This window comes from Scomber japonicus, chromosome 7, assembly GCF_027409825.1.
Source record: "Scomber japonicus isolate fScoJap1 chromosome 7, fScoJap1.pri, whole genome shotgun sequence".
Taxonomy (NCBI): domain Eukaryota; kingdom Metazoa; phylum Chordata; class Actinopteri; order Scombriformes; family Scombridae; genus Scomber; species Scomber japonicus.
This window is the reverse complement of record NC_070584.1, coordinates 20021356-20046781: the sequence shown is the minus strand read 5'-3', so window position 1 is coordinate 20046781 and position 25426 is coordinate 20021356. Positions and strand designations below refer to the sequence as shown.

General features: G+C 39.2%; 1 protein-coding gene across 2 annotated transcripts in view; it reads left to right on the top strand.

The window, feature by feature from the left end:
* Positions 1-24974, top strand: part of LOC128361536 (arf-GAP with coiled-coil, ANK repeat and PH domain-containing protein 2-like) — a 49661-nt gene extending 24687 nt beyond the window's left edge. The window contains exons 9-24 of one of the 2 annotated variants that reach the window (XM_053322033.1): positions 4081-4155; positions 11803-11915; positions 12373-12424; positions 13169-13269; positions 13500-13605; positions 14228-14436; positions 15358-15427; positions 15652-15746; positions 16109-16311; positions 17214-17315; positions 17905-17997; positions 18724-18956; positions 19263-19372; positions 19494-19604; positions 19981-20042; positions 24366-24974. In XM_053322033.1, the coding sequence (XP_053178008.1) occupies positions 4081-4155; positions 11803-11915; positions 12373-12424; positions 13169-13269; positions 13500-13605; positions 14228-14436; positions 15358-15427; positions 15652-15746; positions 16109-16311; positions 17214-17315; positions 17905-17997; positions 18724-18956; positions 19263-19372; positions 19494-19604; positions 19981-20042; positions 24366-24469 (1839 nt within the window). In that variant the 3' untranslated portion in view covers positions 24470-24974. The remainder of the gene's footprint in view (positions 1-4080; positions 4156-11802; positions 11916-12372; positions 12425-13168; positions 13270-13499; positions 13606-14227; positions 14437-15357; positions 15428-15651; positions 15747-16108; positions 16312-17213; positions 17316-17904; positions 17998-18723; positions 18957-19262; positions 19373-19493; positions 19605-19980; positions 20043-24365) is intronic. The other variant, XM_053322032.1, reaches the window with a different exon arrangement.
* Positions 24975-25426: the final 452 nt, after the last annotated feature.

The following is a 25426-nucleotide window of genomic DNA, read 5'->3' as shown; positions in this document are numbered from 1 at the left end:
TTCAGAGAGCTTTTATTTTAGTTTTAAATGGCATTAAAGCTTTCTTCTTAGTGTAATGTCATTTCATTACATCATCCAGAAAGCTATTTTAGTAACAGGTTTTAATGCAGTTTTGAACTATTAAAAGAGCTTCACCACAGTACAGTGTGTCAAGATATTACATAATCTGCCTCTGCTTTCAGTTTTTTGTTAAGGTGTTACACTCTGTGGGAAATAATTCAAATTGCTCCAAGTTTCACTTTTTTTAATTTTAATCTAATCTAATAGATGTTGTAAAAACACACAGTGCTGGCCCTCGACTATATGCAGTATAAACTCCTGCAGCATAAGCAAACATGAATCTATTTCAGTAGAGTGGCGGAATAACTGTAAGCTGGGTTTACATACCAGTGCACTTTCATGGATAAACACTCTTTATTATGTAGTCGTGGACGATATTGTTTGATTATTCAAGCAGCATTCCTATTTAAGGACTCATTTATAGTTTGGAGCGATTGTTTCAGGTAATGTCACTAAAATATAACTCTTGGCATTCTTCTTAGTTTGTACACAAGTGGTTCTGGGTTTACATTGGCGTTATTACGGAGCACTGCGACTGCACTTTGACTTTCTGCCTTCACCTTCGAACGACCTCTCTTTCCTCTCCAAGTGTTTGTATTCCTATCTTGTGTATGCATCCTCTGATAAACAGAGTCTTCCCGCTGAGTTACAGCAAAGCCTGAGTGTGACTTTAAGATTATAATCACAGAGGAGCTGCTGTTACAGTGAGCAAGAATGAGGAAGAAAGCTGCTAGAAGGCTGGAAATGGGTTTTCCCACAGACAGTCTCACAAGGTTGACAGTCAGCTGAGGGATCACAGCAAAGAAACCCAAGAATGCTGCTGAAGGTTGTGGAATATAAACCGATGGCTCGCATGCTGGAGCAACCGAACAGATGAATGAGAGGACAACAACGAAGAAAGGAGTATCTAAGGAGTTATGAGTTAGAGAGGAGCAGAATAGTAGACAGCACTTTTGAGGAGAAAAGTGTAGTTTGTAAACATGTTTTTCTGATTTTTGATTGGCAGGAAGGAACCAAACGAAAGAGAGTCAGATCTGAACAGTCAGGACAGTTGTCTACTTAATTGGATTGGAGAGAAGAGTGTGGTTTTTAACCCATGTGTCCTGAAGTTGAAACCATCTTTTAAGAAATTCTCAAGAAAATAACGTTAGAGTGGGGGGAAAAGAAGCAGGGAAGATAGGACCAATTTTCAAAAGCAGATTTTAGGAAGGGTTAAGAGGCAGAATGTAATCTTCTCAAAGAAAAAAAGTGATTGAAGCCAAATGGAAAGGCATGGACTGTAAACCTATGGCTTCAACACTCAAAGAATGAAGAAGAGCAAAGTAAGGATTGTGTGAAGAAAGAGTGCGAGAGATCCTGAGTAGGGAGGGAAAAAAGAGATAGAGGGTTGGTCTCAAGCCGATGAACAACTGAAGTATAACTCCGTTGTGTGGATTGTAAGCCTGTCATACTGAATTTGGAGCAGTACAAAACTGAAAGGAGAGAAAGATCAGCATCCGAGCTGTTGGAAGCGGCGACAAAAGGACTGTGGATTATTTATTTTCCTCTCTCCATCATGAAGCTGAAGAAGGTGGAGAGGCTGTGCAGGGAGGTGTGGAGGAGCTGTCAACAGGTCTGATAATATGACTTGATGCTGGCAACCAATGAAAATGTAATCAATGGTGGAAAAATTAATAGCAAGAGAGCAACACAATGCTACTACAATGTTGTCTTTATTCTATAATTTGGGTTTGGTGAGAATAACTGATAGAGGTAGAAGTGTGAAGGTAGTGTTAAGTGGTTTTGCATGGTATTGCCACTACTGTTGTTGGTTTTGCTTAAGAACAGCAACTTTTAGGAACCAAAATGACCAAAAAGATGTTAAAAATAGTGGTCAGACAAAAATAGGAAGATGTGTTACACACAGCAGATGCAAAAAACCAAAGACTGTAATAATAATGTTGTTGTGGTTTTTAGAAGATGAGTTACTAAACTCCAACAGACCACAGTTCATGAACTGATGGGGTGGACGAAAAGGCACCTCAATGGTGAAATACTATCCAGGGTGATGTTAATCATATGAGTTGATATTGCTAAACTTCCGCTTTTGAATATGTTTGTATGACAACTTTATGATTCAAGTCAAATATAATTATTTTTCCAACTAAGCCTTCGGAAACAGCTTGACCGTTTCTAAATATAAAATATCATGCTGAGTGCATCTTTCCATGATACAGACCTCAGAACTGAACACACTCATTCAAAGCAACGTTTTGTATCTTTTCCATGAATCACGCAGCTTGACATCATAGTTACATGTCAGGGCAGATTTAAGCAGAAGGACAAGTGATTGACCAAACAATGTGCTGCTGTGGTCTGTAAGCGATAAACAGGCAGAATGAAACATCTGAGAGTGTGCAGTTAGATAAAAAAGGAAAAGGTAAGGTGATTCACTGTCACAGAATATGTTGGGATCTACACACACATACAGGTTTGTGGACAGATACAAAGCAGATAGACAGCTCAGACTGGATTGGACTAGTTCATGTGGTTTGACGTCGGAAAACATTTCCCATCTGATGTTATCAGCTTGCCGCTTTGTCGTCCACCCATTTCCTCTCTAAACAAAACAAAAGGCCTGCCTCACTCACATGCTTTCTCTTCTCTGAATTGGTCAGTCAATAGTTGCATACTCTTCATTGTTTCCAAACTAATATATTATATGAAAAAAAGCGCACTGAGTCTGAGTTAATAAGTAGTTTATCGTTTTGCTGAACATTGGAGCCATATTATTGGATCTATTAAAAGCTACAATATAAAAGTTTATGCCTCCAGAAAGGAAGTGAAAAGCTGGTCCCTCCCTCCTCTATCTCATTTGTGAGTGGTTTCTCTGTAACTCATTTGTATGAATTTCCCTTGAACCTAACACAACGTGAAGTTGTGGTGTAAATGACGTCTGTAAAGTCACAACAGGCATTAGAAAGCAGATGATGAACCCAAATCAACTGTATATGCCGAAACAACTAATAAGCCAGTTTAAGGGATTCAGGGACTTGAATGCTTGCATGAAAAGCGTCAGATTCACTCATAATAAATAACAAATACTAATTTATTGTTATTTCAATAACAGTTGAAGTCACAAGTTAAATATTGTAGCTTTAGGAGTACGAGGTGTCTCAATGAAAACTATTGAGAATTTCTTCAAGCCACAGCTTATTAATATATGTCGAAGAAACAGCAATTAATTTAGGCAATTTGTTAAACTGAATTTTGAATCCTTCTCATCCCTTATTCACATGTATTCTGCACCCCCTCCCCTCTGTCATTGAGCTATAATCAGACACTAATGCTTCTGCATCAGGGGCTTGAAACATGCTGATTTGGGTCACATTGAGAAAACAAAATATCAAGAGGCAGATCCAGGCATATCTGAAGAATTACACTGCTTTAAGGCAAACTGGCACATTTTTAACATCATGTTATGACCTCCAGCACTTCATTTAAAATCCTTTTTTTAATTTGTTGGTTTCTTCTCTGCTCAAAAGAGCCTTTGTTTGCCTCTCTACATGCGATCGTTACTCGCAGGGATGAGGAGAATCAATCATCCCCCCATTCAATTTCACACATGATGAAGCCTCCCTAGCACAGTCCATTTTTATTTAGAGGAGAAGGCATGTCTTGTCTCAATATGAACCATGGAAAAGTTGTTTATTTGCTGGAATCGTTTATGCTGTCAAGATTGGAAAGGGAAATAAAGACGCATCGGTGCACATGCACTCACATACACCTTTCAAGTGCAGTTTGAAAGAAGCATCTTTCATTTTAATGGTCCAGTATTAGATTTAATGACTGTCACCCCACTTTTATCTTTTCACCTGCTTTCGTTGTAATTGTAAGGGAAGTTAAATCAAAAGCAAGAGTGCAACAAGTTCATATTTAGTCTTGAATAAGACCTTTAAAGGTTGGTGTATGCTAATTTGAATGAACTGCATGTGACCAGGTGGTTGTATAAGCTTGACTAATCACGTCTGTCTCTTGCAGTTGGACCAGCTGGTGGTGGATGCTGCCAAAGAGAAGAGGGACATGGAGCAGAAACACTCCACCATCCAGCAAAAGGTACACACACACACCCCCATTCCCAATATGTTACCTTCTTTACGCAGTTTTACACAAATAAATGAAACCCATGCAAAGTAAAATGGTATTCACACAATTCAAAACATAATTAGGTGAATAATATCATGAATGACAACTTTTTCCTCTTTGTCTCGGCCAAGCAACTCGAAAAAAACACAGAAACATAAGCACACACGCTCACTTACTCAATATGTGCCCATCATGCCAAGTTACTCCGAGCTAAGGTTTCAGTCTTATAAGTGTTGTGACTTTATGGTTGTTAGATCATCTTGCCCCTGGTCACAAAGCTTTTCTTATTGCACTTAAGCCTCTATCCATTAAAAGTAAACCTTCAGTACTCTGTTGGGATCTTGTAGGACTTACCTTCTACCCCACAGCAAGGTGCCCTTAGCCCCCTAATCACAATGTCTTTTGCCTTCATCACAGCTCACCTGCACTGGACTCACTGACTTGCTTGTGCTACTGTAAAGCAGAGAGAAAAAAAATCTAAGTACACTAACTACTAATTATTAATCACTTTGGGCTATTTAAGCTATAATTAAAAGTTATGTTTAAGCCCATTTTACCCAAGGGTGCATTGATATACTCAAGCTATTTATTTCAACCATTTATTGTTCATTTTGTCATTTGAGTGAATGGAGGTAGTACTCCGCCCTCAGGTGTTAAGTGATCTCTGAGAATGATCTCAGCCACACGCCCATGCATTATTGACGGCTGACGGAAACCCATTTCCACACAAACAAGGTTGAGTTTCAGTATGCTCAAGCTCTGCTCAGCATGCCTGTCAGCCACTATGTATACCCAGTGAGTCACATTTTTGTATACTGTGAAAGTATGTTGCATTCCAGGGTGCACCAGAAGTTTTGGCAGGAAATAAAAGGTAAACAGAAAACGGCAGAAATAGGTTACTTAAAATTAGGTCTCCGTAAATTGTCGAAATCAATCTATGAACCTTCAAAAGAATCAAAAGTTAAGTAGGATATGGGTGGTAAATTGCCCTTAGCTTTCATTGTACATCACACAGCATCATTAACTCTAGACAACATCTGCTAGTTCTACACCCAGCTGTTGTCTGCTCGGCTTCTATTAATTCGTCTGCCTGTCAGTGACGTTCATTTCAGTCTCCAACTGTGTACGAATATGTTACCATCAGTTCTTCTGTGCTTTCTTTGATTTTCTGTTTTTTTTTTTTTTTTTTTAATTAATTAATTTTGCGTGTCTGCCTTCTCTATCTGCATTTTTTCTGCCCCCCCGCCCCCCCGCCCCTTCTCTCCTCTCTCTGCTTGGATGGTACTCGAGCCAATTTCCACTTGTCCTTGAGCACCTATCCTCCACCTCCCCTCCCTCAGTTTATCTGGACGGCTATTTTTATGTTGTCTCGCTTCCACTGCTCTCCCTGTCCTAGCTGTTAATACATGCTCCTAACCAGCTGTCTCTTCTCTCTTCTTCTTCTTCTTCCTCTTTTTTCCCCCCTCTCTTCTTCTTCTTCCCGCTTCAGGCTGCTCTGCAGGTAAGCTGTGTTACTCTTCCTTTTTCCCCCATGCCTGTTATTTCTGGCATGCCTGCTTGCTTGAATAGATACTATACACTTTGCTTTAACTACTTGGGCTCTACCTCTGCAGCATATGCTATTTGTTGAGAGATGAGTGAGCTGGTTAATCACAAGATTAAGCTGACAACATGCGTGATATGATGCAGTGTAATAGATTCATGTTGTCATGCGTGCCCTTGTGCAATTTGCACATTCATTAATCAGATTAAGGCTGTTTTGATACCATAGTGCCTTATAGCACGTGACTCTCCACACTGTTTCCACGACTTGATTTGTGCTCTGTTGAGTTAATTTCCCCACAGATGTTAAATAAAATGAAGTGGCTTACTTAAGGAAGGACAGTCTTCATCACATTTCTCTTCAGTTACTCCGTAAAGGTTTCCAGATGACTGAAGTGAAGCATGCAGATAGATGTCAGTATGGAATATGTTACAGATTGTGCTTGCATATTTAAATATATAGTTTCCCAAGTCAAAGTGCCCAAATATAATTGAATCAGATATTAGACTGCCACTCTTCCCTGGCGGGCTTAAAGTGAATGACCAGTTTCAGGGTTCAGTATCACATGCTCACTTTGCCAAGGATTGAATGTGTGCCTTTTGGGTTACAAGACTCTCTGGCTCTCTGACCCATTACACTGCCCCACTATATTACTACATTGCATACACCAATTAAATGTAGTATATTTCTTTCTCTTGGTCTTTTTGCAGCAACATTGACTGAATCACTCCCCTTCTACCCAAATTTCATTGTTGGTAGTCACATTATTTTGTGATCTAGGTCATGTACTCTTGGTGTCATCCTCATTACTGAGAGGGAGGGGTGTTGTATTGAAATGTTAAAACCAGCCATCTGCGAAAACGCTGAATTGTTGCTATTAATTTACATATTTTTGCACATCGTACATAAATCCCTCCTTCTTTTTCTTTTTTTTTTTTTGGCCCGCCACCACCATAAACCCCTCCTTCTATCATTGCATTGTATTGTATCGTTGTAACTGTACTCTACAGTTAAGGCGGGGTCCTGCAGTTATGTTTAGTATGCTATCTATCTGCTTGTGTGCATTATTCAGCAGTAACATTGTGACCACAGGGCATGGCAGTGGCAGTGTCACAGTGCTGCAGGGACAGAGACGAGCTGCTGACATGAATATTTTCACGTCTTACAGTTGTCCACACTTAATGCTTTTTTTCCTATTTATTTTAATTTTTAGACAGTGTGATTAAAGGATTGGTTAGTTAAGTACGATAGAGACAGATGAGAGAGTGAGGGGAAAAGCCGAGGACGCATCTGTTACATTGAAGTCAGTATAAATGTTTGATGCTTGAGCTCCTCTACATGATCTGCTTGTTTATTCTAACACACACACACACACACACACACACACACACACACACACACACACACACACACACACAGGTGACCTTCGCTTTAGAGCATGAGGCCTCGGGAGGAGGAGCAGCAGCAGCAGAGGCTGTGACGAAACTTTTGACAGGCACAGGCAGATGAGCTGTGAGTTTGTTTAGAAGACAAGCCTACGCTGCTTAGAGTATGGTCATTGAGATGCTGCACGGGGAGACTTTGAGATAGCGAAGACCATCAGCCTCACGGGGAAACACACACACACACACATACACACACATACAAGGTCGCACATGCTCCGCATAATTGTCAGAAAATGAAGATTTTCAGCCGTTTCCACTACGTTTGGTATCTGGTGAGTGAACCTAAGATTGAAAGATGGAGATAGAATGTGTGTGTCCATGTGCTCGACTGTGTCTCTGTGTCCATGGCTATTTATAGAATGTAATAGTCTGCGTTATTGTTTGTGCTTCTTCGGGGTGAGCATTTTCTTGTGTGTATACAACTTTTTTTATTTTGACAGATCCATGATATCTAAAATTCCTTTTGTTACAACAAGGAAGTACGTATTTCTTTTCTCTCTTATGTTGTTCTTTTGGTGTGTGTGTGACGTTTTAGGAGGTGACGGAGATCCAATCTTTACCAGACTACCGCAACTTTTGTGCTTGGAGGTCGACCTCCGTACGTAGAGTCACCGCATTGATTTCTATCTGACTTCCGTTTTGTAACCCTACCATCTTTCATCTCCTTTCCTTTCCTGCACACGCTAAGAGACTGCATTGCAGTGGTTGTGTAGATGATTGCACCTATGTCTGTTATCCTCATTTTAGAGTGGTACACATGCATTAATGTTGATGTGTCCTGATTATGCTGCATGATTTATTTTGATGCCTCATTGTTGATGCCAGTGTCTGCTACAGTGTACGCTGGTTGTTGGTTTGATGTCAGTGAGTGTTTTGCTGCTCTGCAGATGATTGTCACTTTTTGGCTTGATGGTTGATATATCATCATTTCTCTGTTGTCAGGTGAAAACCTTCTGTCTCTAAAATGTATCAGGAACCAACAACTAAGAAAACAGCCCACTGATAGTTTTACCAATACCTCTTTCAACACAATGAGAATGGTTTCCCAGGCCCAGCTGCTCACAGACATTTCTCAACCCACATTTGAAACAAGACACCAAGAAAGGTTTTCACATGACAGCAACAGTGTGGCACTGTATGTGTTTGAGTCTTCCTCGGTCTTAATTAGGGACTGTTTATGGTTGTTTGGATATTTGTGCTTGTGTCTGTGTGTATACATGTGTGAGTAAATGCACACATGCATCAAAGTGGTTGGTGTCGTGTTTTCCTGGCCTAAGCTGAGTAAGGGACAGTTTTCTTAATTAGTCATCAATCACATCATTGCTGAGGTTTTAACATACATTGAATCAGACTATTTTTCTGTACATTGTTAGCTCAAATATTGTAGTAATTAGGACAGTTGTGAGAGTAGTGAGGCTACTGAGGTTAATTTTATACAGTAGGTGATTTGTTGAATGTCCAGACGGTAGTTTCCATTGTCTTTCTATTCAGAAGGTTAGAGACACATTTTGTTCCTCTTGTGCAACCAAAATAACCCCAGTTGTCCCTGTGTATGTCATGCTGGAAAATTGTGTTTGCCTCAGTGTGTGAGTGTGTGTGTGTGTGTGTGTGTGTGTGTGTGTGTGTGTGTGTGTGTGTGTGTGTGTGTGTGTGTGTGTGTGTGTGTGTGTGTGTGTGTGTGTGTGTGTGTGTGTGTGTGTGTGTGTGTGTGTGTGTGTGTGTGTGTGTGTGTATTAAACTATGGTATCATAGGGCTTAGGGGATTTAATTTGTGAAGTTCTTGCTCAGGTTACACTTTAAGGTCCAAGCAATGAGAGGGGATGTGTATGCACAGAAGTTAATCCTTCTTGAAGTTATGATGAAGCAGACATTGTTCACACTTGAAGACACTTGGTTTAACTTTTTTATATAAATGAACATCTGTTACATTCAAGCCCTCGATACACATGTTCACACAACATTGACTAAGCCTATCACCACCAGATGAATCTTTCTGTATATCACTGTATATCCAAGTTTTTATTGTCTGTGTCAGGTTTGACGTTCCTGTGCTAGCCAGATGAATGCGTGACTGCGGACTTCTACCAGCTGAGCTGGCTAATTTCTGTTTAGCTCTCTTCTAACTTGAAAAAGGATCCACCGCCACAACATTAGTGATGGAGTAGGCTATGGTGGAGGCCTATGATGTAAGCACGTGTCAACAGTGTTTTTGTAATTACTGTCATTGCCAGAAGGGGGAGAAAAAAGTCTCACAGTCCTGCTTTAAGATTTTTTATGTCAAACTACTATTTCCAATATTGTATGTTTGAGTACACTGAGAGAGTGGTGTCATACCCAGTTGCAAAAACATCTTTGTCTGAAAAGGAAAATGAATGTTTCAAAATACAACTTGTAAAACATCACACAGAGGAACCTTTTTATAGTTTCCTCCACTGAGAATAAAAATATGTAGAGTCCATAGATTTCCAATCTGTCTGCTCTTTAGTACATGGACAGCATGGTTGCTTTCCAGTGAGAAAACAGGAAATAGTCATTGTCACCACCTGCTGAAACACTGAGGTCATTTCCTGTCAGCACACAGAACTATCAATGTTGACATACTTTACTTTACTTAGTGCACTGTAGGTTAATCTGTGGTGTGTTTTTGTTATTGTGTAGTCTGTGCAATGCTTTGGTCACAAAAGTAGTTTGAATCGAGATTGAAAACATACTTTATAATTTTACTACATAATCCTAAACATTTTAAAATGTGTTATAAACTAATATCTAACAATGACAATGACATAATGACAAGATGTTGGTTAACTTATATGCTTATAAATGCTTGTGAAAAAACTGCACAGCATACAGTAAATAAACACTGCTCTGAAGATTGGAGCTCATTTTAATGTAACTGTTGGGGTGATGCAGCCATTTGATCAGAGCACTATGTCTGATTGGTTTCACAGTGGAGGATCAGATGAGTGAGTCTTGTCAGAGGAAGACTCTGGATGTTTCTAGAAGGACAGCGGAGAAGCTGAATCCACAGCTCGTTGCTGTAACCGACCTAGATATTGAGCTGTAATTGGTTGAGGAGACGGTGACTCTCAGTGTAAATTGACTACAGAAGGACGTACACACACACACACACGCGCACATGTATGCATCACGGTGTTCAATGTCACTTGAAGCCACGAAAGCTTGGAGGGTGCTGGAAAGTGTGGCAGCGGCTCAGGTAGTTAAAGCTAGACTGGCCACAGGGACAGTCCCATGACAACACTTCAGATTGAGTTACAGCAGTGGGCGTTACTATGAGCTATGAGTTTTCTATGGTTGATGTTAAGAGAGAAAGACAGGGAGTATGAAAGCTCAACTAACTCTTTGTAGGACAATAACGGGTGTAGACAAGCAAATCAAAACTTTATAATGCTATTTCTCAGTGCAATTTTTCTTAATTAACGTTGTTAACGTAGCAACAGTGATTTGCCCTGAGGATTATGGGTTCAAAAATGAAAAATAATAATTCATTAGAGAAGTAAGGTTACTAGACCTCTGCAGCCCAGTCCTCATCTGTGCTTGAGACTAACAGCTCTGAAGCCCTACATTGGCCGTGACTAGCATAACACACCCGAATCAACCAAATTATGCCCAGTCGAGTTAAATTGTGAGTGATGTAAGCACAAAAGCACAAAAAATTATATCACTGCTGCATCAATTTTTATTTGTTAACCTGTTCATTGTAAATCCAACAATCTTATAGAAGTACAATGATAGATTTAGATTAGTGAAGCGCTTTTTTAAGGATTGTTTATAGTTGTATAATTTTGTGCTAGCAAACCAATAATGGAAAAATGGGTATTTAATGCTAAATATATAGCCTTTGAGTATTTTCATTATTCCTTTTATTACATCTTGCATTCCATTTATATTGTTGTGTCCCATTGTTTATTGTAAGGTGACCTTGAGTGCCCTGAAAGGCGCCTTAAATAAAAATGTATTATTATTATTATTATTATCTTATGTTTAGGTCTTGCTCACAGAAACACAGAAACAAAGTGTTGGATGTTCATGTTGTTGGCTGTGTATTGTATTGTGTATATGAAAAAAACAGGTAAGTCCTCCTTGGATATGTTAATTGTCCTTGTTTGTTACAGTTGTAATTTGACTTAGAACTGAATTACCTTCAAAGACAGAGAGAAATGAAAGCGATGTTGAGGCCTTGAAACCCTCAAGACAAATCTCATTAAATATAACTCAACATTAGAGGGTTCTCCACTGTTTGGTTTGATGTTCTGTGTATTTAATCTTCCTTCTTGGGGCATGCATACAATCTATTGAAATAGATTATAACTCTGCAAACATCAGATGTGCCTGTTTGCATCTTGTGTGGTTCTTGGTGTGAAACATTATTCATGTCAGCGTGAGCAGCAGCTGTGCAGCATTGCTCAGTGTAAGGTCACTTAACACAACTTATGTTACCTGGCTTTGGAGAAAAGTACAGAGTCACTCATCACCCCGGAAAAAAAATCAGTAGGACCAAAAGATTGTGTAGAAAAAAATAGATTTTAACACTGTCATTGTTTTCTTTCTTTTTCCGTTTTTTTCTTTCTCTCTCTTCTTTTTTGTCTTGTCTGTCACTGTCGTGTTCAGGACTTTTCGAATGACGACACCAAGCTGGAGTACAATGTGGATGCAGACAATGGCATCGCCATGGAGGGTTATCTGTTTAAGAGGGCCAGCAATGCCTTTAAGACATGGAATAGGTACGACAGAACCAGTTCAAATAACATAGTTATGAACACAATAGAAATGACTTTAGTGAACTGATTATGGATTTAAGAAGGAAGGTACGATAATTTAAATTTAGAATAGAGATATCAATTGTGCAGTTATTTTAATACCTCAGCAAGTACCTTCAAATTTGTTTTGATAAGGAATTTCCTTTCAGAATTTCCGAAGCGTGTAATTGTTAAATATCATACTTATTAATTTAAACTTTAATTAAGGCCTCTGTTTCTTTTGTGAAGAGTTTCTAAGAAAGCAGTGTCTGCTCTGACACAAGCTGTTGCACAGTCACCTCTTAAAGCAGTTAATCTATTCATCAGCTCTCTGTCTCTCATTCACACTAAAAGAATGTGAAAGCTAAGTTATTTTAGGAGCGTTGCTGGCAAATTGCATGTGACTTTTTTGTTTTCCAACGAACTTGTGATCTCCTTTCAGGCGTTGGTTCTCCATCCAAAACAATCAGCTAGTTTACCAGAAGAAATTTAAGGTATGTCAAGTGACTCCCTGACACCGACCACGATCAAATATGCATGTGTTTGCCCTCCAGCACAAATATCCCAACATGTATTTTTAACAGGATGTCTTCTCCTCAAGTAGTGGAAGTGGTAACCCTCAAAACAGAATTTTAGTGCAGGACAAACCACAGCTGTATGTGACTATGTGTTTTTTTGTGTTAATGGCTTCACATACCTGGCATAATATAGAGATATATCTGTAGTGCCACATATAATTTTTTTCAAGAGCAGTTGAGCAACAACAGCTTGCAGCTCTATCATGCATCTTTGCACTGGCGCTAGGACAGTATTGAAAACATATTTGTACAAACTGTGGTGAAATATCATTGATTTAAGCATACTTAAGCCCCCACTGAGTCATGCCTCTCATTTAGCATTTCTGCTGAGCTCTCATAGCAGGGAATAACCACATTGACCCATCAAAAAATCTGCATTGTTAGTGAGAAACCTGTTACGGTTAGCAACCAACTGACTATTTGATTAAAAACACATGGTCAGCATTTAGATATGGAGATTTTTTGATGCTTGTTTCGTCTGTGAATTCACTTCAGTACTGTCAAAGATGTGAACAGCTGCAGAAGAAAGATGCTTATTGCTGTTCACGCAAACCTCAAAAGACATCAGGCACAGATGTTTACACGTTTCAACTGGATAGGAATTGAGCATTTGTGTGGTAATTATTGTTTTTAACCAAAGCTGCTGTTATTTCCCCCCAGGACAACCCTACAGTGGTGGTAGAAGACCTGAGGCTATGTACAGTCAAACATTGTGAGGATATAGAGCGTCGCTTCTGTTTCGAGGTGGTGTCACCTACTAAGTAAGTACACAAACACACACACACACACACACACACACACTTTTGGGTCATTAAAACATCTTTTTCTGTCTAACGAGCAGTGGAATATGTAAAAGATGGTAGGAAGGTGGAGTAGAAGTGTACCTGCCTCCTACTGCATGCTCAGACACAAACATACATACACTCACACAGTCATACACCCACTTACATTCAACAGATGGCAGCGGTGTGATGCATGTTTGTCCCATCAGGAGCTGTATGATGCAAGCGGACTCAGAGAAGCTGCGACAGGCCTGGATCAAAGCAGTCCAGAACAGCATCGCCACCGCCTTCCGTGACAAGGGAGATGAGGGCGAGGTAAAAACCAAACACAGTGACTCTGCATGGATGGTTTGACAGATTCACATACATAGATAAGAAACAAATGATAGGTAATACACAGACAAATCAGGAGGCGGCAAACTGAGATGTCATTAAAATGTAAAAAAAAGAGAAAATCAGGGAAACAAAGTATGAGCAAACTCTAAGAACTACTTGCGTCGTCTAGGACACCATTAGACTTATTGTTTTAGCAATGCTATAATGACCATATATATAATTATTTTCCAGTGTCTTTAATAGAATACAACCAGAAAATACAGGAAGTGTGTATGCAGTATTAAAAAAAACGGAAAGAAAAAAAAAAATAGAAGAGAAACAGCTTTTATTGGCTGTGTGACCTCCCCTTACACTTGAGCAATAGCAGGAACCTGGCTGTCTTACTAACCTAAATGCAATGGAACCTTAATTAATAATAATATTTGCTATACTCTTGTGTACATTCAATTGTGCTGCTTATTTTTCACTAAATTATCCTGTTACTGTGCAGTGACCCTAATCAGACCCCCAAAAGTGTTATGTTCATATATCCGTTCTTCATTATTCTTTATCATCATGTTTTTGGATTTCTGCATTTCCCTGTGTCTGTCTCTCATGTCAGAAGCTGGACCGGAAATCTTCCACATCAACAGGCAGTTTGGACTCCGGTGGGGAGCCGAAGGAGAAATCACTGAAAGGAGAGAGCGCCCTGCAGAAAGTCTTGGCTATCCCAGGCAACACCTGCTGCTGCGACTGTGGCCAACCGGACCCCCGCTGGGCCAGCATCAATCTGGGCATCACCCTCTGTATACAGTGCTCTGGTATTCACAGGTAAAATACTGGGATGTCTAGTGACTGTTTTCAAACTGAGATGACAAATTGCTACATACAAAGAAAACAAGACAAAAACAGGATTGGCAGAAGGAAACAGAAGAAAAATTACAAATGAAGACACAGAGTTGGTTAACTTTTAAATATAAAAAACATGTACATTAAGGTGCCAATAAAAATTTAAAAATTACATTCAATAAAGGAAAAGTTCAAATGAACCATCATTAGTATATTTGATGTTCTCATTTATCACTTTACAGGAACACAGCAGATGCTTTTGTTCTCCACAACAAGCTCAACTGTATTTACTTTTAACTTTTCTAAACTGAAAACCAACATACTAAAAAAGTGAAAAGTGTAAGGAATAAAAACAGTCATTGGATGATGACTTATATAAAATCATTTCACTCAAGACCACGGTGTGAATATCATCTATAAAGCATTCGTCTTTGGGGATTTGTGAAATGTAAACTCACCCAGTCTGCTTGAGATGTCATGGCGACCTTTAATTACTTGGCAAAGGAAAATATTTAATTAAAATTAAGACCAAGTTTAATTTCCATTCAACTTTCAGGTCAGTTCCCACGCTTTAAATATTGAAAAAAAAATGATCATGAGGGATTTAGGCTATATTCATCACTCTAATCTAAAAACAACTTAAGTAATTATGATCCTTAAACTGGTCCTCATTTGACATCTGTAAATCTGAGACACTTTCCCATAGTTCAGTACCACAGTAACATATAGAGCTGTCAGATTACTGCACATTTATTTGACGGCTACATTCTGTCTTATGGCTAAAAGCTAAAATGCACTCTGTTGTAAAGTACCATGGACTTTAGGACATCCCAGCGTTCAGCCTAACAGCTCGCTGACAACTGAAGAATAATGAGTTTTTTAATGCTTCCTTCTTCTCTGCAGGAGCCTGGGAGTGCATTTCTCAAAGGTCCGGTCTTTGACTTTGGATACATGGGAACCAGAACTACTTAAGGTCAGTGAGGGAAAGCAGATGTACATGAACCTTCCAACACAGACTGAAAGTTACTTTTACCTTCTGCACATTTGATTACTCTTATTTATTTTCTGTTTATCTTATTTATATTTGACAAATACTGTAAGGTCCATTTAGTGGGTGTAATTGTAGCTGAAATATATTCAACTGACTGGTTGATTATCGATTGTTTAAAAACATATTTTATTGTGCACCTTTCACAGTTGATGTGCGAACTGGGGAACAAAGAAATTAACCAGATTTACGAGGCTCGACGAGAGGAGCTGGGAGCCAGAAAACCACAGCCAGGAGACCCGAGGTACAAAACTATTAGAGAAGCATTTTTTGTTTATTTATATATATTTCTAAGACCCAGATTTATTGTGAATTCTGTAGCAAAATAAATAAACATTCATTTCCTCAGTTAAGCAATTTCTTACTGAATTTATTTTTTGGTATTCATTTTTTTTTTGGTTTGTGATATTGACTTTAAGAAAGGTCGAAGTAAATATGATATTCTTACACGAAATGAGAATGTATTTAAATAAAAGACAATAGAGACCTTACTGTCTTTCAAATGCACAACTTGATTTTAGCCTCATTGATGCACTCTGCAGTAATTAGCTGCATTTTGGAAAGATTGTAATCATTTCTCTATCCTGTGCATCTCTTTTGAACCAGACATGAGGTCGAGGCCTATATCAAAGCTAAGTACGTTGATCGCCGATTTGTAAGGCGGCCGTCAGATGAAGAGCTTCGCACCAAAGTGGTTTCCCTCAGCAAGCAGGAGAAGAGGCTGAGCAGCAGCTCTGAGCATCTTCCCCCAAGAGCACCTCCACCTACCCCCAAACTTCGACCTGGTTCAAACGTCTCTGGTCAGTCAGGTCAGTAGAACAAACATAAAGTACCACTTCAAATTAAAATGATGTGTTTCCTGTCATCTCTCTTTGGTCTAGGATGACAGTTGAAGTCTAACAAGCTGTTGGCTGTAGGGAGTAAATATTTGCCAGTAATGTTTGAAAATCTGCTGTTGAAAATGTCACTGAAGTACATTTTAGCAACTGAAATAACAAGATGCCATAATCCAAGTCTGTCAGTTGGATGGTTGATGGTCAATTTATGACTCCAAATTATTTGATATGTCTCTTTAGATTTTTCATTTATGGATCTGATATGTGACTGCTGTATATACATATCTCATTTTAACTCAAAAATTATTATAGCTCTATATAAATTCCTCTTTAATTTTTCATAGGAATTTTCCAAAACTCCAACTGGTTATTAAAGGGATACAACAGTATCAGGTGTTTCTGTTTCTGTTATATAGAAACTCCAGAAACATAACTTTGAGTGTATCTGAAGACACAAAATATCACAGCATCAGGACGGGAAAAGCAAATGTTTGCAGCCCCCTGTACTGCACCTGTACGCTCTATGTGGTTTTTGTACTGTAGCGAAGAAGAGTCCGACCATTGGCATACTGTCTGTTCACTGTGAACAGTATATGTCTAAGCCCTCCTTGCCTCCCATTGCTTCTCGTAGTCTGTCTTTTCCAGTGTCGACCATGCTGGTAGTCTAACTATCTGTGCTTCCACTCTGCCTTCCTCTCTCTCCTCTTCCTCAACCTCTCTGTCCTTCTTTCACCCTCTCTCTTTTCTTTCCTCCCCTGGCTGTTTTGTGCTTCTGGATTAATCCCTGCTCTCACCGCCTACCTTACCACCCCTGCCAATCAATTTAAACCCTTTTGCCCTTCAAAATGTCCAAACTTCCATCATCCCTTGCGTAGCTGTTGCCAGTGGCTTGGAGGCCCGCCGTGACTCTCTCTTCTGTCCTGACGAGCTTGACTCGCTCTTCTCCTACTTTGACAACTCCTCCAAGCTCAGGAGCAGTAAGTACTAAACGCTTAGTGTTTCGCTTGCTTCTCCATCAACCCTGTCCATTTGTGTTTCCTGCTTCGGGGCTGTGGACTAACAAGCCATCACCCACTCCTCTGTTCCCCCCTCATCCAGACCTTCCCAATGGACCATCCCTTCATGTTCAGAGCAAACCATGTTTTGTTTTTCCCGGGGGTGGGAACTGTTTCTCACATATGGTTGTGGTCAGCGTCTGGTATTTTGCATTTGTGTCTGTTTCATTATATCATTGCTGTTTAGGGACCTGAAGCATAAGGTGATATTGGGTCATCCAGTTCTTATTTCTGTTGATTTCAGCGGGGCACTTGTCTACACGTAAAGTACAAAATATTTGGACCACCTGCTGTTTGTTATAATCAAACTGGAAAAAATATTAGCTACAGTCATGACATGGAAATATAAATTAAAAGCAGTGCAGGTATATGCACAATTCAGTTCTTGTGCTGTGCAATGAAAATATATAAAAGCAAATCAGCATGAAGGTGTTCCTTTTATTTTGTACACTCAGTGAGTGTCATCTCTGTGTTGATCCAAAAGTAGTGATCCAGACTCTTTGATTTACAGTAAAAAGTGCAGACAGCGGTATCCAGAACAGCGCTGATGGGAGCAGGGAGATGCTGGCCACCACCCCCTCCAATAACAGCCTGACAGATGCAGGTAAGACATATACACACACACACACACACACACACACACACACACACACACACACACACACACACACACACACCCCTCTGTCATCACGTAGATCAACCACCGCTTTGAAACAACAACACTGAGCATCATGATGTTAAAGTGCTGCTGGTGAACAAGAATGACATAAGAGATGGAATGAAGTGCTTATTACACTCTGGCATAGCCTCAAACCTTCAACACACATAATCACAATAAGTGCTGCCTTCTCCTGTGCCATTGCTTCAGTGTCATGATACAAGCATGCAGCTTCCACTTAGAGACAACTGTAGATGAGTTAATGCACACCTTCAGACAAAAATGCACTTGGACAGAAACCCTGTGACAGCGCACAGACATTTACTAAAAAGTATTTTCTGTCATAGTAGTAGAATTGTCGAGACAAGAAGGTGAAATTTTGGTTATAGGAAAGGAATTTTTCCAGTTTTGCATTTTGTTTTCTCCAGTTATTTTCATTGTTCTGGAAAAGTTTGAAATTTGTGCAAGGAGTTTTAAAATCATAGGGGAAAGCCGATGTTGCAACACAATATGCAGATTAGATTTAATCTATTTATAAAATCTAGTTTACACATTTTTTCTAAGCTGAAAAACATGAATGTTGGGAATTCATAACATTTTGTCCTTTTAGACTGTCAGGGGTAAAATAGTTTCCACCCATTTAACAATCATCTCTTTCCTTCCATTTTTCAGACGCTGCTGAGACTCCACCCATGGCCATGCCTGCCACACTGCCTCCTCCGTCACCCTGTAAGGAGATGGTCTTCTACGAGCCCAAGGAGTACAGCCCGGGTCTGCAGCTTTATTGGGCCTCATGTGCCCGCAGCCTGCCGGACATGGCTGAGGCACTGGCCCACGGAGCTGAAGTCAACTGGGTCAACACAGAGGACGAAAAGAGAACGCCACTTATCATGGCGGTGCAAGGGGTGAGCATGACTACACATCATCCAGTCAGCAAAGTGTACTGTTTACTGTCCATACAGGATAATAATAATACATTTTAAAAAAAGCAGTGAGGAAATGATGTTCATTCACTTCTAACACTTTTGTTAATTTAATAATATACTAATAACATGTAGTTTTTAAAATGTGTTTGCCAAAAAAGGATTGCCAAGCACATTATTCCTCAAATATCAGTGATAACATGAACATCCATGCAAATCAAATGACACTGTGTATATATTTTGTCCCTTGAAAGTAATGTATTGTGTTCCATTCATGTTTAATTTCAGGGTTCGCTGGTCACCTGTGAGTTTCTGCTACAAAATGCAGCTAATGTAAACCAGCAGGACGCTCAGGGGCGAGGACCCCTGCACCATGCCACCATGCTGGGACACACAGGGTTCGTCTAGTTCCACATCTCTCTACTGCCATTACTACAGTAACAACTTTAACCCCAGAGAATACTGATTTGGCATTTTAATGAGATCATGTCTAACTTTTATCTTCTATCTCTGTTTTAGGCAAGTGTGTTTATTTTTGAAAAGAGGAGCAAATCAAAATGCTGCGGACATTGATGAGAAAACACCCCTGGCCATAGCAGTGGAGGCAGCCAATGCAGATATTGTCACATTGTGAGTGTAATTCTTCCATTATTAGTATTATTATTATCTGACTTTTGGCATGAATTAGCGTTTTTATGATTGTATTACAAGTTCAAGCAACTTACAAGCTCCTTTCAAAACCCACTAAACTGTCTGCATTCACAAAGAAATAACAACTTTCTACCACAAGGTGTCACCATATGATCAGATAAGGGACAAAAAAGAGGCAGAAGACTGATTATACTACTAACAGTAGTACAATCAGAACAAACCACGTTTAACCATTGGCAGTACATCTGTTGTCTGAAAACTAAGTTACGAGAATGGAAAAAATACAACATTGATAAGAACCTCTCAGTGTCCTGGCTAATCTGTGACAACCTTTTACTTTTTATTTCCTCCTCAGGTTGCGACTGGCCAAGATGAACGAGGAGATGCGAGAGGCGGAGGGGCCCTACAGCCAGTCAGGTCAATATAACACCAACAGCCCCACCGAGATGCAGTACAGGAAATGCATGCAGGAGTTTATTAGCCTGCACCTGGACGAAACCTAATAACTGTCCACTGGTTGAAATAAAAACCAGGCTCATCGGAAGAAATGTGAAGCTCAGGTTTTAGAGTTGGGTTCAGTTGACTTTAAACTGCTGATTAACAAGATTATTACTTCATCACCCAAACCATTCAGACTCAGTGGTCAAGAGACTTGACTGCACTGGTCGATTTAGAGTGAACTGAACCCAAATCTTGTCAGCTGTGCTCCTGTGTCTCTCTGTGCAACTTCCGCTTTAACATCTCAGCTGTTGGCAGGCGGCTGTTCAAGCTGCACCTTGGTGTGGTTCAGTGTCAGGTGCTAGACTGTATTAATGTGACAGGGTTAAAGCCATCAAGTCTGGACATTACAGAGGAGTTTTATTCCAAAGTGGAATATCTTCTTTTTCAGTTCAGTGACTGTTAATCGTGCAAATGTATTGATAGCACAAAATTACCATCAGTACTTAGATAGATAGTTGCTACTTCCTCCCTTTACTTTAAAAAGATTTGCTGACTCTGTGTTTTAGAGGTGTTCAGGAATTTATAGCAGCTAATGAAAAAAATGTTTTGGGGCTAAAATATTTTTCAGTTTTTAAATCTTGGAGGATTCATTAAAAAAAAAAAAAAATCATGTCTCTGCTACCTGCTACCAGTCTCAGTATCTCTGCAAAAAAATAGCTATCCAGACACTGCCACTAATATTCAGTGACCTCAAAATGAAGGCAGTTGTCATTATCTGGCAATAATTATGACTTTTGAATGACATTTTATATCATCTGACCAGTCTAGAGTAGTTAAGTGTGCGTTCATAAAGCACCAAGATTAATTTTAAACTTTCTGAAGTAATTTATGCACATTCCTATCAATGTTTATGCAACTGCTGTATCTTTTTCCTGTGATTTTATGGCTCTTATTTGAAGTCTTAACCATTTTCAAGGCCTGTTTACTTATTTGAACTGTTGTCTAAACATGATGCATCTTGTTGTCAACATGCCTGGTCAGAAAAAAATATATATTTTAGAACAGTTTTTTTTTTTAAGAAAATAGTAGGAAAAGTATAAGATGTATACATACTGTACATGTTGTAAATGATGTGCTTTTCTTTATAGTCTGGATTTAAGCAGAGTTACGTTTTGACACTAGAACTATTTATGTTGTTGGACAGGAGCGAGTGCCATGAGCAGCTCTCTGTTCACATCCTTACTTTTCTTTATTTTTAAAAATGTTTTATTGTGTAGTATTTACTTCTTGTTGTGTCTTGGTTTATAGTCAGTACAATTAAGTGTGCTTGCTCATTGACATTGTCCGTCATCGCGGGAAATCCAGAATTGTAAGATGAAAGGCCTTTTGGTGCAGTTGCGTTGATCGTTTCGAATGTTTGTGGGTTTTTACTCAAATTTAGACAACCCATCTTAGGATGGTACATCGTCGAGCAACAAGTGCAATAGTCTAGAAAAATATTCACATGTAACCGTGTATAGCTTTTTATCACCTGCTAATCCTAGCATATATTTATCTTAATCATATGGGAGCTTTACAAAGAAAAAAAAGTTGATATTCACAAAGAATGTGCTTAGAGAATTGTGTGAAGCTCAGCTGAGTTTTGTTGATAATGAACGAATAATCAAAACATACCCCAGTTTCATCCCATGTCTCCGTTCCACACAGCCTCAAATATCTGGAGGCCATACAAGCACTTTGATGAGATAGTCATTTCTGTCCATTCATGTTCACAGAGCTGCGCTCTCTGCTGCTGACAAAATGTGATGTTTTTGAATGGGGGACTTTGCTGGGGGTGCGTTCAACAGTTAGAAAAGCAATAGTTACTGGCTGTGATTGTTTTTACAAGCAAATGGAGTTGTTGTGTTGTTCAGAGTAGATCATGTGGGGTTTTTACAGAGTTTTAAGATTGTAGGGTAAAGGGACTTTGTGTGCTGAACACACAGAAATTTTAATTTGTCCTTTAAGAATTGAGGGCTAGATGAGCTGCTGTGGTAGCTGGATTGTTATTAGCATGAATGCTGCTTCTTTTTTTTTTTTTAAAGTGGTCACTTTTGTAAAGATAGGACAGAAATGTTTTGGACCTATAACAAGAATGAAAAGAAGCTTTTAGTTTTTTTAGTGTATGCACCGGTTGTTTAAAAGGGAATGATACAGAAGTTATTGCTGACTGTCACTGCCTTAAAGGTCAACAGCAGATGCACCAGTAATGATCACAGGAGGAGCAGATGCAGGCTTGTCTTTCATAGAGAAGCAGAGTGGAGTTTGAAATGTGTGCTTCCAGTCGATGTTTGAGCCCAATGTCGTTTTGCTTTGCGAGAGGATTCGCCTCGTTGCCAGCATTAGCTCGCCCGTCCAGAGGGCCTCTTCATCAGCACTTCCAATCAACTGATGAATGACGGGACTGATGAAAGATTTTCAGGGGTTATGGATGTGAGAGAAAACCAACCTCATCAATCCTCCCTCCCCCTTTTTATTAAAGTTACCGTTCCTTCAGCAAGTTTTACTAGCTGATGAAGTGCAGAGCACTGGTTCTCAGCCTGCACGTTGCTCTCTGATTTTTTTCTAGGCATTCAAATAATTTACAGAATCCTTATTTGGGGAAAGCTATACATTTTCTATAACATAGAATAATAATGATTTAAACTTTTTTTGAAAAATATTTTATTGAATTAATATTAGTTTCTAAAAATTGAAAGAAAAAAAGGCTTTACAAGTTGCAACAGTGACAGACTGAGAACCACTGTTCTGGTGTAATGGAGACTCTTTCTCTCTTCTAAAACACTCTTCTTCTTCTTACTGCTCTCATCCTCTTCTCTGTAAATTCACTCTCTCAGATCTGTATTTTGCTTTGCGTTTCTCACTCTCTTCCCCAGAGTTTGTGCCTTTCTTCTGTTCTCTTTTTTTCTTTGGGGTGCTGAGGCCAACACAACTGTATTTTTGTACATAAAAATCCTGCACTTTAAACACAATACAGTTGTTAAAAAAACCTGATCTCTGTGGGCTTGTCTTTTCTTTCTGAGTTGGGTCTCCAGTTGCTGATGAAAAAGCTCTCAAACATTTGCCTTTTGCTTCTTCTGTTGTGTCCCATCTTTTCTGCCTGTCCATTATTCTGTTTCATATTTCGAGCCACGCTGACACTCTGACAGGTATGGCTGACTTTTTCTTTTTCCTTTCTTGTTCTGATGATTCTTTTACTGTGCATGAGCTCTTCAATTTTAAAACACTGTTGATATTTTATTCTGCTGCTGAGTGCGTAAATTATTTCTTTATTATTTGGTCTTGAGTTTTTTGTAGCAGGGTGGCGCAGTGGGCAGAGAGACGGGCTTAGTCTCTGGGTGGAGAGGACTCATAAACACTGAATGACCCGCTAAAAGGAAATGACCCAGTTTGTGGCAAAAGTTCAGCTTTTAGTAGCAAAAATCATTTATAACAGCTGTTAAATGATTCATTGTTATGCTCCTGTGCCATAGCAGGAGATAAACTTTGTTATGAAACACATAGTTACTGTTGTTAGGATTTGTTAAATCATGTAGCTCTATTCTCTGTCTCAGTGCTTCCCAACATTTTTAGCCTGTGACGCCTTTAAAATGAGCCAAAATCTACTTGTGACCCTTCTTTGAGCAGTTAAACAAAAGACACGTTTTTTTACCTCACAGATTGTTTGATTTAAAGGATGTTTGCAGGCTTGAAAAGTCAAAATTATTCAGTGATTGACAAAAAAAACAGAAATTAGGGGAAAGTCAGAAAATTCATATAAATTTGAGCAACAAATAATAATAATGATGATGATGACATTAATAATATATGTATATAGAAGTTTCTATAAACATTAAGTGCTTAATGTCATCTGCGTGTTTATGAACACAAACATATAGCAAAAGCAGATATTAATAATGAATGCAATTTTAAATTGTGGCATTAATATTAAAAACAATTAAACCCACAGAATGAGGTGAAGTGAAGAAAAAGGGGAAATAAACCATGAATAATAAACAATAAAATAATCAAAGACTACATCACGTAAAAGCACATCTGTAAAAGTATGTTTTTAGAAGTCTGTAGCCTCAGATCCTCTGGCAGACTTTTCTATAATTTTGGGGCCCGGACTAAGAGGCTCTGGTCCCCCTTTATTATAAATTTGGATTTTGGAAGAGTAAATAAAGAGCTGCCAGAGGATGTAAGGGAACCACTGCTCTGTCTGCCTGTTTTTTTATTTTGTGCCATTGTTGATGTCTCGTGTTCTTGTTGCTCTTGCAGGAGATGAAACCTACCAGGACATTTTCCAGGACTTCACCCACATGGCCTCCAACGACCCGGACAAGCTGAACCGCTACCAGCAGTACGACCCGCAGAGACCCTGACACAGCAGAAACGCCGTCCACTAACACACAGAGAGACTGAACCTTAGAGAGAGACAGAAAGATGTCTGCCTCCTCCTGGAAAGATTTCCACTTCAAAAACAATCAGTCAGAAATCTGCATTAAAGCTGGTTAGTGCTGCCACAGCTGGACAGCTGTCACCATATCTAACACGTCCGAAGCTCCCTTTCATCAAAATGTATCAAACTGACCTGCAGCTGTGATTACAGCCCCGGTTGAAAATAAAGCACTTCACTCGAGTGAAGGGGAACATCTGTGAACAGATAACCACACTTTTTAAACATTTTAAAAAACTGTGCTTCTCAGTAGGACCTGTTAGAATAAGTGAATGGTACAGTATTAGAGCCTTTAAAAGGATTTGCAAAGATCAAATGAAAATTAAACTTGGTCTGAATGTAGAGCTGCCATCAAGGCTGCATGTTATTTTGAGCGAGCTTAATATTTTGTCACACTTCCTGACAGAATCAAATCTTTAAAAAAAAGAAAATTGAAAGTGTGCTGCAACAGAGTTGTAAAGAGAGGTTAGTGCATGGCAGACCATTTCAACATTTTAAAGCTGCCTCTTCAATAGGATTCTCTTTATGAACATAGGCAAATGCTACAGGACCTTTTTTTATATCAAAGTTTTGCTTTAGTGAACTCTCAGCAGTGTATAAATGGCAATATGCTTTTTCTTATTTGCACAGATCTTTTTCCTAAATCACCACTGGTGTTTGCTAGTTTTGATGGTAAGACGTGTTCAAACATGTACAGAGATTTTTGGAAGTAAACATGTTATTGACACGTCTTTAATGTTAAATCGATAAATAGTTTTTTTGATTTTTAAATGCTAGTTATTTTTTGTTCCACTGAATGATTTTAATTTTCTACGTGGTGGCATCTGTACCTGCCGTACATGTGAGCGAGGCAGTCAGCCTGGCAGCGTCACCTTGCTTGTGA